At 45.7% G+C, this 16,197-nt stretch overlaps 1 protein-coding gene across 1 annotated transcript in view; it reads right to left on the bottom strand.

Annotated features, from left to right (window-relative positions):
* Positions 1 to 16,197, bottom strand: part of EFCAB6 (EF-hand calcium binding domain 6) — a 257,858-nt gene that overhangs the window by 106,693 nt on the left and 134,968 nt on the right. The window contains exons 13-14 of the mRNA XM_040345822.1: positions 13,433 to 13,603; positions 3,230 to 3,301 (exon numbers count right to left, since the gene is read on the bottom strand). Of these exons, the coding sequence (XP_040201756.1) occupies positions 3,230 to 3,301; positions 13,433 to 13,603 (243 nt within the window). The remainder of the gene's footprint in view (positions 1 to 3,229; positions 3,302 to 13,432; positions 13,604 to 16,197) is intronic.

The following is a 16,197-nucleotide window of genomic DNA, read 5'->3' as shown; positions in this document are numbered from 1 at the left end:
CGGAAGCAACCCCTAGCGGCCAGCGTAAATATGCACCCAAGATACGACGGCGTAGGAGACTTACGTCGGTCGTATCTTGGCAACAGTGAGGCATATCTGATTCTATGAATCAGTCGCATAGATACGACGGCGCACTTTCGTTGTAAGTCCTTTGTGAATCTGGCCCAATGTATCCTGTCACAATGGGGTTGATTTACTAAAGTTGGAGAGTGCAAAGTCTGGTGCAGCTCTGCATAGTAAGCAATCAGCTTTCAGGTTTTTTGTCAACGTTTAATTGAACAAGCTGGAGTTAGAAGCTGAGGGCCGCCATCAGGAATTATGGGGCCTCTTACACAGCTTCAGGCATGGAGAAGAGAACCGGGGGGGGGGGTGCTGTCGCCTAAAATTGAGGAGCGGGGAGGCTGCCACGAATTGAGAAGCGGGGGGGGTGGGCCTTTACAAAAAAATAAGAAATAAAGAAAAATATATATAAAAAAGGGGGGTAGCCATCCGGGGACCTCTGGCTGGGCCCTTTAATAAAAAGAAAAAAATATATATATAAAAAATATATATTTAAATGTATTTATTTTTAAAAAGGGGGGGTTGCCATCTGGGGCCCTGGGGACCTCTGGGCCCTTTAATAAAATACACACATATATATATATATATATATATATATATATATATATATATATATATATATATATACACACACACACACACACAATTTTTTTAGAAAAAGAATATACAAAAAAAGGGGGGTTGCCATCTGGGACCTCTGGGCCCTTTAATAAAAAAAAGAAACCTCTGGGCCCTTTAATAAAAAATAAATATAAAAAAATACAAATAAAGATTTATAAAAAAAAGGGGGGGTTGCCATCCAGGGCCTTGGGGACCTCTGGGCCCTTTAATAAAAAATAAATAAAAAAAAAAGGGGGTTTGCCACATGGGGCCCTGGGGACCTCTGAGCCCTTTAATAATAATAATAATAATATATATATATATATATATATATATATATATATATATATATATATATATATATATATATATATATATATATATACTGTGTATATATATAACAAATAAATTAAAAAAAATTATAAAAAAGGGGGGTTGCCCTCTGGGCCCTTTAATAATCGTAATAATAATAATAATAATATATATAATATGAGCTATGAGTAAGCACTGATTGTAGTGCGAAACGTCAGCTGTATGCCCCTGTCTTTGCTGTGATGTGTGGTGTTTGAAAACTTTTATCAATAAAAGGCAACCAAGAAGGTTGCCAAACATTTCTTTCTACTATAAATAATATAATATATATATATATATAAAAAAGAAATAAAAAAAATATATAAAATATATATATATTTTTTTATAAAAAAGGGGGGTTGTCATCAAGGGCCCTGGGGATCTCCGGGCCCCTGGGGACCTCCGGACCCCTAAAAAAAAAAAAAAAAATGGCCCTTTAATAAAAAATAAAAATATGTTAAAAAAATATATTTTTTTTTATAAAAAATAAATAAAAAAAAGGGGGGTTGCCATCTGGGGCCCTGTGGACTTCCGGACCCCTGAAAAAAAAAACTTTTTTTTAAAGTGGGTTGCCATCCGGGTCCCTTACAGGTGTACTGCCTGTACCCCCCTGATGGCGGCCCTGGCTACCATGCACAGCTACACCATAGTTTGCACTCTCCAGTTTTAGTAAATCAATCCCAAAATGACCAACAGCAGCAGCACACAAAGGCTAATCCAGTCAATGGTTTTAGGGTTTCAATGCGCTAACCCACTATGTACCTTTCCCCAAACAAACATCATACTGTGTACTCTGCATATCTGCTGGTATATAGCTTGTGATAGGTTCTATGTAAATTCCCCACTAAGCATTACTTGTATTTAGAATGGCCATTTAACACTCACACACAATGCAATTTCTGAAAATGTATAAACCTTTATATGCATAAAAGACTTACCGGTAGATGACAATTTATAACAGAGAGCAGAGACCCTGATTACTCTGCATTGCACCGGCACTTTATGTTTATTTGATTATGCGATTTCTTTAGGTGGCCATTAGGCTGCCTATTAGGTCCACCAGCTTGGCAGCCCAAAGGCCAACTGAAATCATGGCAAGCTGAAAACGCTGCTGCTAATTGTGAGGCACTAAGGGCCAGATTCACGTAGAAGTGCGGCGGCGTAACGTATCGTAGATACGTTACACCGCCGCAAGTTTTCATCGCAAGTGCCTGATTCACAAAGCACTTGCAATGAAAACCTATGCCAGCGGCCTCCGGCGTAAGCCCGCGCAATTCAAAGGGGCGTGTGCCATTTAAATTAGGCGCGCTCCCGTGCCGGACCTACTGCGCATGCTCCCTTTTGAATTTCCTGCCGTGCTTTGCGCGAAGTGACGTAATTTTTTCGAACGGCGACGTGCATAGCGTACTTCCGTATTCCCGGACGTCTTACGCAAGAAGAAAATTTTTTTAAATTTCGACGCGGGAACGACGGCCATACTTTATACAGCACATACGTGTGCTGTGTAAAGTTAGGGCACCCAAAACGACTACTAACTTTGCGACGGGAAACTAGACTAGCAGTGACGTAGCGAACGCGAAAAACCGTCGTGGATCGCCGTAACTCCTAATTTGCATACCCGACGCTGGTTTACGACGTGAACTCCCCCCAGCGGCGGCCGCGGTATTGCATCCTAAGATCCGACAGTGTAAAACAATTACACCTGTCGGATCTTAGGGCTAACTATGCGTAACTGATTCTATGAATCAGTCGCATAGATACTCTGAGAGATACGACGGAGTATCTGAGATACTCTGTCGTATCTCCGCTGTGAAAAAAAACAAAATCGATTAGCTTCATAAAATTTATACAGTGAGATGTGATACCATACATAATTAAAACAACTGATTTACATACACTTTAACTCCTTAATGCTGCCTCCCTTTAATGCCCAGGTGGTGGCTCTGCTTTTAAATCATGTGATTATTGTGATTGGCTCTCATTGAGGTCACGTGCTTGGCCGCTGGTTCCCAATCAGAAGTTGCAACGGAGAGCTGTCGACAGCTTGGTCACTGTGCTGGGAGGACACAGTGAGCGTGCTCTCAGCGCCCAACCTCAGGTCGCCGTGGAAGCACTCATGTGGCAGCTGGGCGTTAAAGGCCACTTTTCTTGTCCCCACATACACATGGTCAGAAAGAGAAATGTATTAGTAGGGGAGATGTGACTACGAAGCTCTTACCGTCTCCAAAGACAACTCTACTGATGTATCCTTTACTGGTTGCTTGGTATTATTTAACCACTTGTGACCTGTCTAGTTAAAAGAAAAGAAAACATTTTAGTGATTTTAAAATGTGCTTGTATAATATCAAATTCATACCAAAATAACATGAAACTTCAAAATGGATGAATTCAGGGCTGTGGTTTATATGGTATATGTTTTCGCAATGTGTTGCCCACAAATTGTCACAATTGACACTGCCAGTGTGTTGCCTACATATTACCACTAGGGGTGCAACGGATCAAAAAACTCACGGATCGGATAGATCCTCGGATCAGAGTCACGGATCGGATCATTTTTCGGATCAGCAAAAAAGAAAAAGACTAATCTTGTTACACCCAACAGAGTTTTAGATTCAGTTATTTTCAACACAAAATGTAGCTTATGTGCTTAAATACAGTGGCCCAGATTCAGGTAGCCTTGCGCTTTTTTTACGTAGGCGCAGGGCATCGTTTTTGCCCTGCGCCCCCGCAAATTTTCTGCGCTACCCGCGATTCACGGAGCAGTAGATCCGTAAATTGCGTGTGCGCTCCGGCAAAATGCCCGGCGTAAGCACGCGCAATTTAAATGATCCCGTAGGGGGCGGGAATCATTTAAATTAGGCGCGTTCCCGCGCCGATCGTAGAGCGCATGCTCCGTCGGGAAACTTTCCCGACGTGCATTGCGGCAAATGACGTCGCAAGGACGTCATTTGCTTCAAAGTGAACGTGAATGGCATCCAGCGCCATTCACGAATCACTTACGCAAACTACGTAAATTTGAAATTTCACGACGCGGGAACGACGGGTATACGCAGCATTGGCTGCCCCTGCTAATAGCAGGGGCAGCCTTACGCGAAAAACGCCGTACGGAAACGACGTAAACTGCGTACGCAGGGATCGCGTAACGTTGTGAATCGGCGTTAGTATGCAATTTGCATACTATACGCTGAGCACAACGGGAACGCCACCTAGCGGCCATCGCAAGAATGCAGCCTAAGATATGCGGGCATAAGAGCCTTATGCCACGCATATTTTAGGCTGCAGTCGGCGTAACGAGGTTCCTGAATCAGGAGCATTCGTTACGCCGGGGCAAGTAAGCAATTGCGCTGTGTAACTATGGTTACACAGGCGCAATTGCTTCTTGAATCCAGGCCAGCATATGTAAATCTGACAGACTGTTTAATTGTTAAATTTTAAAAGCCGCAGGCAACAAACCTTACATGTTTGAAAATCAGAGGTGTTCTGTCACATTAGCAAACATGTAAGGTTTGCTGCGGCTTTTAAAATGTAACATGTAAACAGTCTGTCAGATTTACATATACTGTATTTAAGCACATAAGCTACATTTTGTGTTGAAAATAACTGAATCTAAAACTCTGTTGGGTGTAACAAGATGTCCGCTTGCCCCCTAATCAGTATCATTACTCTAGTATCACCGTTGTCCCCCTCCTCTCCACTCCGGTGTCACAGGGGTCCCCCCCTCCTCTGGTGTCACTGGGGGCCCCCCCTCCTCTGGTGTCACTGGGGGTCCCCCCCTCCTCTGGTGTCCCCTTAGCAACCAACATCATGGCAGGTTCTACTGGCAACTAACATCAGGGCAGTAACCCCTGGCAACCAATTAGAATTCCTTTTTGCTAAAGTCCAGTAAAGTAAAGTGAACTGTGATTGGCTACTGATGGCTGAACGAAGCACTAACCGCTAGCAACCAATCAAAACTCACTTTTCTGACAGGGGGCAGGTTAAGGCGGCTTGTGATTGGCCATTGCCCTCCCGTCCGCTGTGGTGAGTTTGTGTGACCAGCTGCTGTCATGACAACACTGCTCTGTAATGACAACAATGCGAGTCCCCGTCCTTCATAGCGGCGCTCACTGTTCCCCCTCAAGCTCCACACGTTTATCCTGATTCCCAGAGCGCTGCCAAGACAGCCAGCCAATCCGGGCAGCCTTCCAATCAGAGAGGGCGATCATCACGCGGGCCAATCAGGTGCAGAGACGGGACATCCCATCCAACCAATCACAGCCGATCTGTGATTGGTTGGGATGGAGCAAGATGGCCGCCGCTCCGGAGCTAGGCCGAAGCCGGGGACTTTCCTACGGCCGAGGTCGCGGATTTGATTCCATAAAAATGTATTTTGGGAATCACATGACTACATTAACAACTCTATCTGAAAAGGCCTGACACTGTCAAACCACACCCCTAAAAAATGATAATCTGGACCTACCCCCATCAAAACGTTCCACGCATAGGCGTGCACACGGGGTGTGCCAGGGCACACCCTAATCCCATGTTGTCTCCCATTCACTGTCAAATGTTCCATCCAAGCAGTGTGTGGCCCGCGCTGCCTGTGAATCACTTTCACATACAGCGGATCCGATCGTGAGGAGAAAGCCGCTCACTGTGTAAAACTTCTTGCAGGAGCTGTCGAAACGTCAAAGTGATTTCGGAGGTGGGCGGGCGGGCCTGAACAGCCATCAAACACCAGCCAATAGGATGTGGACTGGGCGGGCCGCTACATGTATGTGGCCCCGCCCCCTTTCTTAGGCAGCCCGATCATTGGCTGTTTGATAGCTGCTCAGTCCCGCCCAGGGGCGGACTGACCATTCGGTGAGTCGGGCACTGCTCGAGGACCCCGTGGTGGGAGGGCCCGGGCCGGCTCAGTCTGCCCCTGGAGGTGCCCGCAGCAGCACAGCTTATTATACACAAAATCAAAAAGATCAGTGCCATTGAACCATTGGCTGTGGCTGTGTGAGCAGCTCAGAGGTATGAGCTGGCAGATATGGATGGCTCATCAGAGGCGTGCGATGATGTTCAGTCACAGGCGCTCCGGTGCATTGCCATGAAATGCGATTTGCCATGAAATGAGCCAATGGGATGTGATGGAGGCGGACCATCACATTTCATGGCAAATCGCATTTCATGGCAATGCACCGGCCACCTCTCCCCCTGAGGAATTCAGCTGAGGGGGCGGGGCCATAAGTCGTTGCCGTGGTGTACAGTCTGTGAAGGAGTCTCGAGGCAGAGTGCACTGTACACAGAGAGGAGCAGACTGAGACAGCTTGAATTTCCCAACAGCATCCACACTGACCTGCCTTGTGTGTAGCTGCAGGTCAGTGTGATAATGAAAGAACTGCAGTTACTGGCCCAGATTCAGGTAGAACCGCGCAATATTTGCGTGGGCAAAGGGCAACAATTTTTGCTCTGCGCCCACGCAAATATTTCGATTTGCCCGCGATTCACGGAGCAGTAGCTCCGTAAATTGCGCGGGCGCTATGCTAATTTGCCCTGCGTAAGGGCGCCTAATGTAAATGATCCCGCCGGGGGCGGGAATCATTTAAATTCGGCGCGCTCCCGCGCCGAGCGAACAGCGCATGCTCCGTCGGGAAACTTTCCCGATGTGCATTGCGGCAAATGACGTCGCAAGGACGTCATTTGCTTCTAAGTGAACGTGAATGGCGTCCAGCGCCATTCACGAATCACTTACGTAAACGACGTGAAATTTAAATTTCACGAGCGGGAAGGGCGGCTATACTTTAGCATTGGCTGCGCCTACTATGAGTAGGAGCAGCCTTACGCTAAAGTCGCCGTACGGAAACTCCGTACCTTGCGTGCGCAGGGACCGCGCAACTTTTGTGAATGGGTGGTAGTATGCAATTTGCATACTATACGCCGATCACAATGGCCGCGCCCCCTAGCGGCCAACGCAAGAATGCAGCCTGAGATATGAAGACATAAGGAGGCTTATGTCTGTCATATCCTAGGCTGCAGTCCGCGTAGCGATGTTCCTGAATCAGGGGCATTCGCTACGCGGGAGCAAAACAGCTATTGCGCCGCGCAACCTATGGTTGCGCGGGCGCAATAGCTTCTTGAATCTGGGCCACTGTGTCTGTGTTATAAGAGCCATGCTGAGTGTTACTTCCTGGTTCCTTCCTTATTGCCCTGTGCTGTGTGCCTATTTACCAGGTCAGGTGCTATTCACTAGTACACACTGATATCTGGTACACTGAATGCCACTCAATGCACTCAGTGTATAGATATCAGTGTTATATATAGGGAATAGCACTTAGCCCTGGTTCACATTGGAGCAATTTGCCAAATCGCATGGCAATGTCACTACCCAAATCGGTGCGATGCCCAATTTGTGGCGCTGCACCGATTCCTAAAAGTAGTTTCTGTATAACTTTTGGTGACTTCTGGGTGCGATTTCCATAGAAATCTGTGCAGCAACCCGCACAGATGTCTCTAAAATCGCCCGCCAAATCAGTGGGAAGAATGTTCCTTACATTGCTGATCAGTGGGAAGAATGTCCCTTACATTGGTGATCAGTGAGAAGAATGCTCCTTACATTGGTGATCAGTGAGAAGAATGTCCCTTACATTGGTGATCAGTGGGAAGAATGTCCCTTACATTGGTGATCAGTGAGAAGAATGTCCCTTACATTGGTGGTCAGTGAGAAGAATGTCCCTTACATTGGTGATCAGTGGGAAGAATGGTCCTTACATTGGTGATCAGTGGGAAGAATGTCCCTTACATTGGTGGTCAGTGAGAAGAATGTCCCTTACATTGGTGATCAGTGGGAAGAATGTCCCTTACATTGGTGATCAGTGGGAAGAATGTCCCTTACATTGGTGATCAGTGGGAAGAATGGTCCTTACATTGGTGATCAGTGGGAAGAATGTCCCTTACATTGGTGATCAGTGAGAAGAATGTCCCTTACATTGGTGATCAGTGGGAAGAATGTTCCTTACATTGGTGGTCAGTGAGAAGAATGTCCCTTACATTGGTGATCAGTGGGAAGAATGTCCCTTACATTGGTGATCAGTGGGAAGAATGTCCCTTACATTGGTGGTCAGTGAGAAGAATGTCCCTTACATTGGTGATCAGTGGGAAGAATGTCCCTTACATTGGTGATCAGTGGGAAGAATGTCCCTTACATTGGTGATCAGTGGGAAGAATGGTCCTTACATTGGTGATCAGTGGGAAGAATGTCCCTTACATTGGTGATCAGTGAGAAGAATGTCCCTTACATTGGTGATCAGTGGGAAGAATGTCCCTTACATTGGTGATCAGTGGGAAGAATGTCCCTTACATTGGTGATCAGTGAGAAGAATGTCCCTTACATTGGTGATCAGTGGGAAGAATGTCCCTTACATTGGTGATCAGTGGGAAGAATGTCCCTTACATTGGTGATCAGTGGGAAGAATGTCCCTTACATTGGTGATCAGTGGGAAGAATGTCCCTTACATTGGTGATCAGTGGGAAGAATGTCCCTTACATTGGTGATCAGTGGGAAGAATGGTCCTTACATTGGTGATCAGTGGGAAGAATGTCCCTTACATTGGTGATCAGTGGGAAGAATGTCCCTTACATTGGTGATCAGTGGGAAGAATGTCCCTTACATTGGTGATCAGTGGGAAGAATGTCCCTTACATTGGTGATCAGTGGGAAGAATGTTCCTTTACATTGGTGATCAGTGGGAAGAATGTTCCTTACATTGGTGATCAGTGAGAAGAATGTCCCTTACATTGGTGATCAGTGGGAAGAATGTCCCTTACATTGGTGATCAGTGGGAAGAATGTCCCTTACATTGGTGATCAGTGGGAAGAATGTCCCTTACATTGGTGGTCAGTGGGAAGAATGTTTTAATTCCTATAATAAACATTTATTTTGAACATTGTGTAGAGGAATTCTTTGAACGCATGCAATGTGGGCAGTGCAATATGTAGGTGGGACTTTGTGTGGATGTAGCTTTAACGTGGGTGGGGACACATGGGCGGAGACACAGGGGGCCCCATGATCTCCTTTTGCCCGGGGGCCCCATGAGTTGTCAGTCCGCCCCTGGTCCCGCCCCTCCCCCCGACATCACCCAGTGAGTTGTGACAGAAGGGCTGCTGGGTGCGGGGGTTCGTGAGCTGGTAGAGATGATCTGAGTTCTGGGCTGTGCTGTCAGTCCCGGACAGAGTGGAAAAGTTGATCCAGGATCCAGCCTCCTCCACGGAAAGTGAGTGGGACCTGTCTGGGGAGAAGGCTGGAGGGGAGGTGATGGGAGCAGAGGAGAGAAGTATCGGGGCTCTGTACTGGGGGTCATAGGGCTGAGGGCACCTGATTGGTGGAAGAAGTCACCTGACTGTCTAATGTGACAGTCCCACATGTGACTGCATGCAGATAAATTACATCATGAAAGTTTCACACCGAGCAGCTTTTGTCATGATCTACTGCATATAAAACTTCTCTCCTCTGTCAGTGTCAATGAATGCTGGTGTCCATTAGTTGCAATTACTGCTGTCTATCAGTGCCAATCAGTGCTACCTATCAGTGCCGCTATCAGTGCCAATCAGCGCTCCCCATCAGTGCCAATTAATGCTGTCAATCAGTGCTGCCAATCAGTGCACATGAGTGCTGCCTATCAGTGCCGCTATCAGTGCTGACCATCAGTGCCAATCAATGCTGCCTATGAGTGCTGCAAATCAGTGCCGCTTAGTGTTGCCTATCAGTGTTGCTCAGTGCTGCCAATTACTGCCCATCAATGCTGCCAATCAGTCCTGCCAATCAGTGCCACCTTTAATATAATAGGTAATCACCACATTACTAACAATAAACTACTGGAGGTAAAATAAAAAAGTGTCAGTAAAAGGCCTGCCGCTAAGCACTGTTTTGTGTTCCCACACCACAAAAAAAAGGTGCAGCCCTAACTTACTGATCAATAACTTAACAATAATGGTGGAACTCTCTAATGCAGGGGTGTCAAACTGGCGGCCCTCCAGCTGTTCCGAAACTACAAGTCCCATCATGCCTCTGCCTGTGAGAGTCATGCTTGTAACTGTTAGCCTTGCAATGCCTCATGGGACTTTTAGTTTTGCAACAGCTGGAGGGCCGCCAGCTTGACACCCCTGCTCTAATGTATATAAATCTCAATAAACGTCAATATTACCACAATACCGGTCTCTGTGATATGTAACGTCACATGAAACTGAAAAAATACATAAAAATTAAACTTAGTGGGGATGATGGAAACCCCTCCTATAGATATTTGCCATACAGATTGACTCCAACTGCAATAATTCCAGTTATATGTGATTTCACATGTAATACACATCAAAATAAATGAGAATAAGACATACCGGTACGTTTTTTTTTTTTTAACTTAGCAGGGATGGTGGAAACCCCTCTATGGATAATTGCAATACAAATTAAAGCCTATCAGTGGTTCACCCTTAGAGGGCACTTTTCCCCCTTAGATTCCTGCTCGTTTTTACTAGGGGAATCGGCTATTTGTTTTAAAATATGAGCATTACTTACCTGTTTACGAGATGCATCCTCTCCGTCGCTTCCGGGTATGGGCTGCGGGACTGGGCGTTCCTTCTTGATTGACAGTCTTCCGAGAGGCTTCCGACGGTCGCATCCATCGCGTCACGATTTTCCGAAAGAAGCCGAACGTCGGTGCGCAGGCGCAGTATAGAGCCGCACCGACGTTCGGCTTCTTTCGGCTACGAGTGACGCGATGGATGCGACCGTCGGAAGCCTCTCGGAAGACTGTCAATCAAGAAGGAACGCCCGCTCCCGAAGACCCATACCCGGAAGCGACGGAAGAAGATGCAGCTCGAAAACGGGTAAGTACGGATCATATTTTAATACAAATAGCCGATTCCCCTAGACCGAACGAGCAGGAAGCTAAGGGAAAAAAAAAAAAGAAATGGTTGAACTCCCGCTTTAAGTTCAAGTGCAACAACTTTTTAGTTGGGAGGTTTATTTTTTTATATTGTTACACTTTTTATGTTTTAGTTACTATTATAATGTAAATTATTGCACTTGAAGTTTAATTTTCCTCCACCCCAAACTCGCTCATCCATGTCTTTATGCACCTTGCTTTGTGCTCTGGTGGGCAGTCATGTTGGAACAGGAAGGGGCCATCCCCAAACTCCTCTTACAAAGTTGGGAGCATGAAATTGTCCAAAATGTCTTGTTATGCCGACGCCTTAAGAGTTCCATTCAACTCAGAGGCCAAGCCCAACCCCTGGGAAAAAAACCCCCACCATAACACCCCCCCCCCCACCATAATCCACCTCCACAAAATGATTTGGACCAGTGCACAAAGCAAGGTCCATAAAGACATGGATGAGCGAGTTTGGGGTGGAGGAACTTGACTGTCCTGCACAGAGTCCTGACCTCAACCTGATAGAACACCTTTGGGAGGAATTAAAGTGGAGACTGTGAGCCAGGCCTTCTCATCCAACATCAGTGCCTGACCTCACAAATGCTCTTCTGGAAAAATGGTGAAACATTCCCATAGACACACTCCTAAACCTTGTAGACAGCCTTCCCAGAAGAGGTGAATCTGTTATATCTGCAAAGGGCGGGGCCAACTCAATATTGAACCCTACAGACTAAGACTGGGATGTCATTAAAGTTCACGTGCGTGTACTTTTGACATTATAGTGTGTGTGTGTGTATATATATATATATACACACGCGTGCGCGCGCATGTGTGTTTTAGCTCTGGGGTGCACACCCTAATGCAATAGGCTGCGCACGCCTATGGTTCCACGTATGGTAAGAGGCCTCTACAGATCTTATACTGGTCCTTGCAATCTGCTAGAAAACTATGTAGTGAACTCCCAACCCTGAAAGAGTACGTGCATGTTAATGTCCAACTCCAGCCTCCGTTCCCTACCATCCTTGGGACCTGTGCCAGCTGTATGTTATGCTTTTTTTTACTTACCATGTCTTTCAGGTTGAGTGACATGCTGGTCAAAGTGAGGTACTGCATGGGGACAGTTCTAGACAGTAGGTGAGAATTGCAACCTGAGTTGTCTTTTAAGGGGACCAGGAGAAACATTAAAAAAATTATTTTGACGTTGGGCTTTAAATGTTCACCACTTTGCTGGCTGTATACCTATTACAGGTGAGTTATGCCGCGTACACACGATCGGATTTTCCAATGAACAAAGTCGGATGGACTTGTTTCATCGAAAATTCGTATGTGGGACCCATCAGAATTTTTTCTATCAGAGTAAAAAAATAGAACATGTTTTAAATTATTCCAATGGGAAATCCCGCACGTCTGTGTGGAATTCCGTCGGAGAAAAATCCACACATGCTCAGAATCAAGTCGACGCATGCTCGGAAGCATTGAATTTCATTTTTCTCGGCTCGTCGTAGTGTTTTACGTCACCGCGTTTTGGACGGTCGGAATTTAGTCTGACAGTGTGTATGCAAGACAGCTTGAACGGAATTCCGATGAAAAAATAGGATTTTTGTACTCACCGTAAAATCCATTTCTCTTTCGTTCATAGACGGACACAGCCTTCTTTGACATTAGGGTTATGCTTCTTCCTACCAGGAGAGTTTAAACTCTCCTGGTAGGAAGAAGCATAACCCTAATGTCAAAGAAGGCTGTGTCCGTCTATGAACGAAAGAGAAAATGGGATTTTTGTACTCACCGTAAAATCCATTTCTCTGAGTTGGATTTTAGACCATCGGATACTTCGATCGTGTGTACGCGGCATAACTCACTGAATGAAAGAAGGATGATGGTGACAGTCCTGTAGCACGCACCTCCAAAAAACACGCCAGCAATACCTATACTTGAATCCATTCCCATTTAAAATAAATGCTTAGAAGCTCAATGTTTTCTACTGTCTGCAGAGCTGAGCCTGTGTTTGAAAAGATTCGGCACTTGAAGTGTTAATTTTCTTTTTGGTTACATTTGCTTCTTAAAAATTCATGCTTCCAATAAAGTTTTGTCTGCCTGTGGAACGTGCTACTTACAACTTCATAGTCAGGCGCTGCTACATACTGCGAGCCCTCATTAGGATTGTCTATATTCATCCTCGTCTGGCAGCCATGTGCTCGCTGTGCAAATTCTTCTTTGTTCCTCGATTTATAACCCAACTAAACTACAAGGAAGCCCAGATTCACATACTTTTTATCTTAAATATCTAATAACGGATCATCATTTCTAAAGTTTTGGTATTTTTTGGTCATTCTGACTACAGGGGCTTCCCAAGCAATACCCTTTCCATGTTGCCTAATGCAGTGTTAATGTATTATGCTCATTAGATGGGTGAAAGCAATGCTTCGGGAATCATTCTTTCCTATTGCTATGCGACTTCCAGGTCTCATAGCTCAGAACAAACCAGACAGGGAGAGGAATAAAAACAGCTTTCAGCTGCTAATGGGCACGTACAACAGATTCCTTTTCTTCAAACAGGTCCAGGAACTGGTGGTAGCTGATGAATCCGGTGTGTTCCGGGTCCAGGATGATCATTAACTGTTTGAACTGCTCGTCTGTGATGCGGAACATCATGCAATCGACGAGACGGCGTAGCTCCTTCCTGCTCACTTTGCCTTTGCGTCCCTGAGACCCGAGGAGAAAAACAAGACATCACTCGCTTAAAACACCCTAGAAAGGTCCGTCCAATTAGTGCAGATGTATTTCAAACAGCTAAAATCTCATATAAGCTTTAAGTCATTTTTAATACGTTTAAATCCACAGCTTTAAATAAGATTATATCGGGTGTTCCTGCCAAGGTCCTTGTTCAGGTCTGTTACAGGGTGATAATGTTCTGTCCCTGTCTAGGAATTGCTGTCACACAGGCTTTTTTTTTTATAGTTGCTTTTTATTAAAGTTCTACAAAACAGGAATATATAAAAAAAAAAAAAAAGGATACAAAAAACAAAGGACAGTATTGCAAGAAATGTCCCTGTAAAATACAGCAATATAGATCCTCTGTCGGATAACCCCAATGGACAATTTCTATACAAAGGACATGCTTTGTATAGGTTGCGGTGCAATGGACGGGTATCAATCCTCAAACAGCAATAAAAGAGGGTAAATACCAATAAAAACTAGCTTAAATATGAGTTCTGTCCCCAACCAAAAACATAAAAATCAGTAGCTACAAATACTGTAGCTTCTGACTTTTAATATTAGGACACTTAGCTATTATAGGGTCCCGCGATGTCGGCCCCAGACGATTTTCAGATTTTCCGCCGCCATTCGTGGTAAGGGAAACCGACATTGAAGTCTTTCGGCTTCACAGCCAGTTCCTTACTGCGCATGCGCGAAGCACGCATTGCTTTCTAACTGGCCCGGCGGCGGAGGAAGGAGGGGGGAACCGAGGTCTTCGCAGTGAGGTCTCTCAGAAGTTGGGGAAGGGTAGCTGTCAAAAACAAATTGTTAGTTCTATTGGGATCATTAGGTGTGTACACCTTATATTATAGTGGTTCGATCCAGCAATGTTGCACAAGAGCCTTGGGCTGTTCAGGTACCCTCATTGGCTGAGACAGCATTGGGCACCATTGGCTCCCGCTGCTGTCAAAGACAGTGAGCCATTCACAAGAGAGAGGGGGCAGAGCCAAGCCACGGCTCCGTGTCTGAATGGACACAAAGAGCAGAAGCTCAGCTCGGTTGCCCCCACAGCAAGCTGCTTTCTCTGGGGGCACTAGGCAGGAGGGAGGGGCCAGGAGTGCCAGCAAGGGACCCAAGAAGAGGAGGTTCTGGGCTGCTTTGTGCAAAACCATTGCACAGAGCAGGTTAGCAATGCAGAGAAATGTTGCCTATGTAGACTCAGGAACCCAGAGAAGATAGGGCATATAAGCTAACCAGAGAAGTACTCATTCAGCCATCTGAGATCTCATAAGAATAATACAGCCAACCTGACCAAATATTATGCAATCTGTTAAGTTGGTTTCTAACAGTATGTACACAATGTTCCCCTTCCATATTATTATTTGCTTCCCTTTTCCAGTCAGCTAATGTAAGGCAAATAGCTTGCCTCCAATATTTTGGAATCAGGCTCTTCCTATGTAGCTTTATTGAGGCAGGGACATCATAGAAAATAAACTAAAGCGGAGTACATTGAATTGGTCTAAGTGTGTTTTTTTTTTTTTATCCAATGAGTAATCACCTCCCAGATGACCCTAATTTTGGGGCATGACGATCAGCCCCTCCAGCTTCTAGTGCCAGCACCAGAAAACATCTGAGCAAGACGAGAGGGGGTTCTGTACCAGCTAGACAAAAATTTGTAAGAGGGTTCCTGGATGCATGTCCTATTGGAGGAAACATGTCACACAGGCTTTCAATGGAGACTACAAGTGGCTATTTCAACACACATTATACAGGCATAGTTTCCTGATGCTGGCCACAATGACTGAGACTGTGTGTTGAATAAGTCACTTGTAGCCTCCATCGGAAGCCTGTGCAATCACTGTGGCCACCATCAGGAAACTATCCCTGGATACAGGTTCTATTGGAGGGACTATGTCAAGCAGGTTTTCTATGGAGACTACAAGTAGCCATTTCAACACGGATAGCTAGATTCAGGATGGCGAGCGCATACTTGCGGCGGCGTAGCTTAAGGCATTTAGGCTACGCCGCCGTAAGTTAGCGAGGCAAGTACATGATTCACAATGTACTTGCCTGCTAAGTTACGGTGGCGTAGCCTAAAGCGGGCGGGCGTAAGGGCGCCTAATTCAATTTTGGCCGAGGGGGCGTGTTTTATGATAATTAGGCTTGACCCGACGTGATTGACGTTTTTTTGCAACTGCGCATGCGTCGTGCGTCTACATTTCCCAGTGTGCATTGCGGCTAAGTCCGCCGCACGGGCCTATTGATTTCGACGTGGACGTAAACGACGTAAATCCCTATTCACGGACGACTTACGCAAACAACGTAAAATTTTCGAATTTCGAAGCGGGAACGGCGGCCATACTTTAACATTACTATTCCATCTATAAGATGGAATAACTTTAGGCCTGATAAAGCGTTACGTAAACGGCGTAAATGTACTGCGTCGGCCGGGCGTACGTTCGTGAATAGGCGTATCTACTGATTTACACATTCTACTCCGACCGCAATGGAAGCGCAACCTAGCGGCCAGCCTAAATATTGCAACCTAAGATAGGACGGCGCAAGCCGTCGTATCTTAGATATGTTTAAGCGTATCTCTG

This window comes from Rana temporaria, chromosome 3, assembly GCF_905171775.1.
Source record: "Rana temporaria chromosome 3, aRanTem1.1, whole genome shotgun sequence".
NCBI lineage: Eukaryota > Metazoa > Chordata > Amphibia > Anura > Ranidae > Rana > Rana temporaria.
Note: the sequence above shows the minus strand (reverse complement) of the source record. Positions and strands in the feature narration are given on the sequence as shown.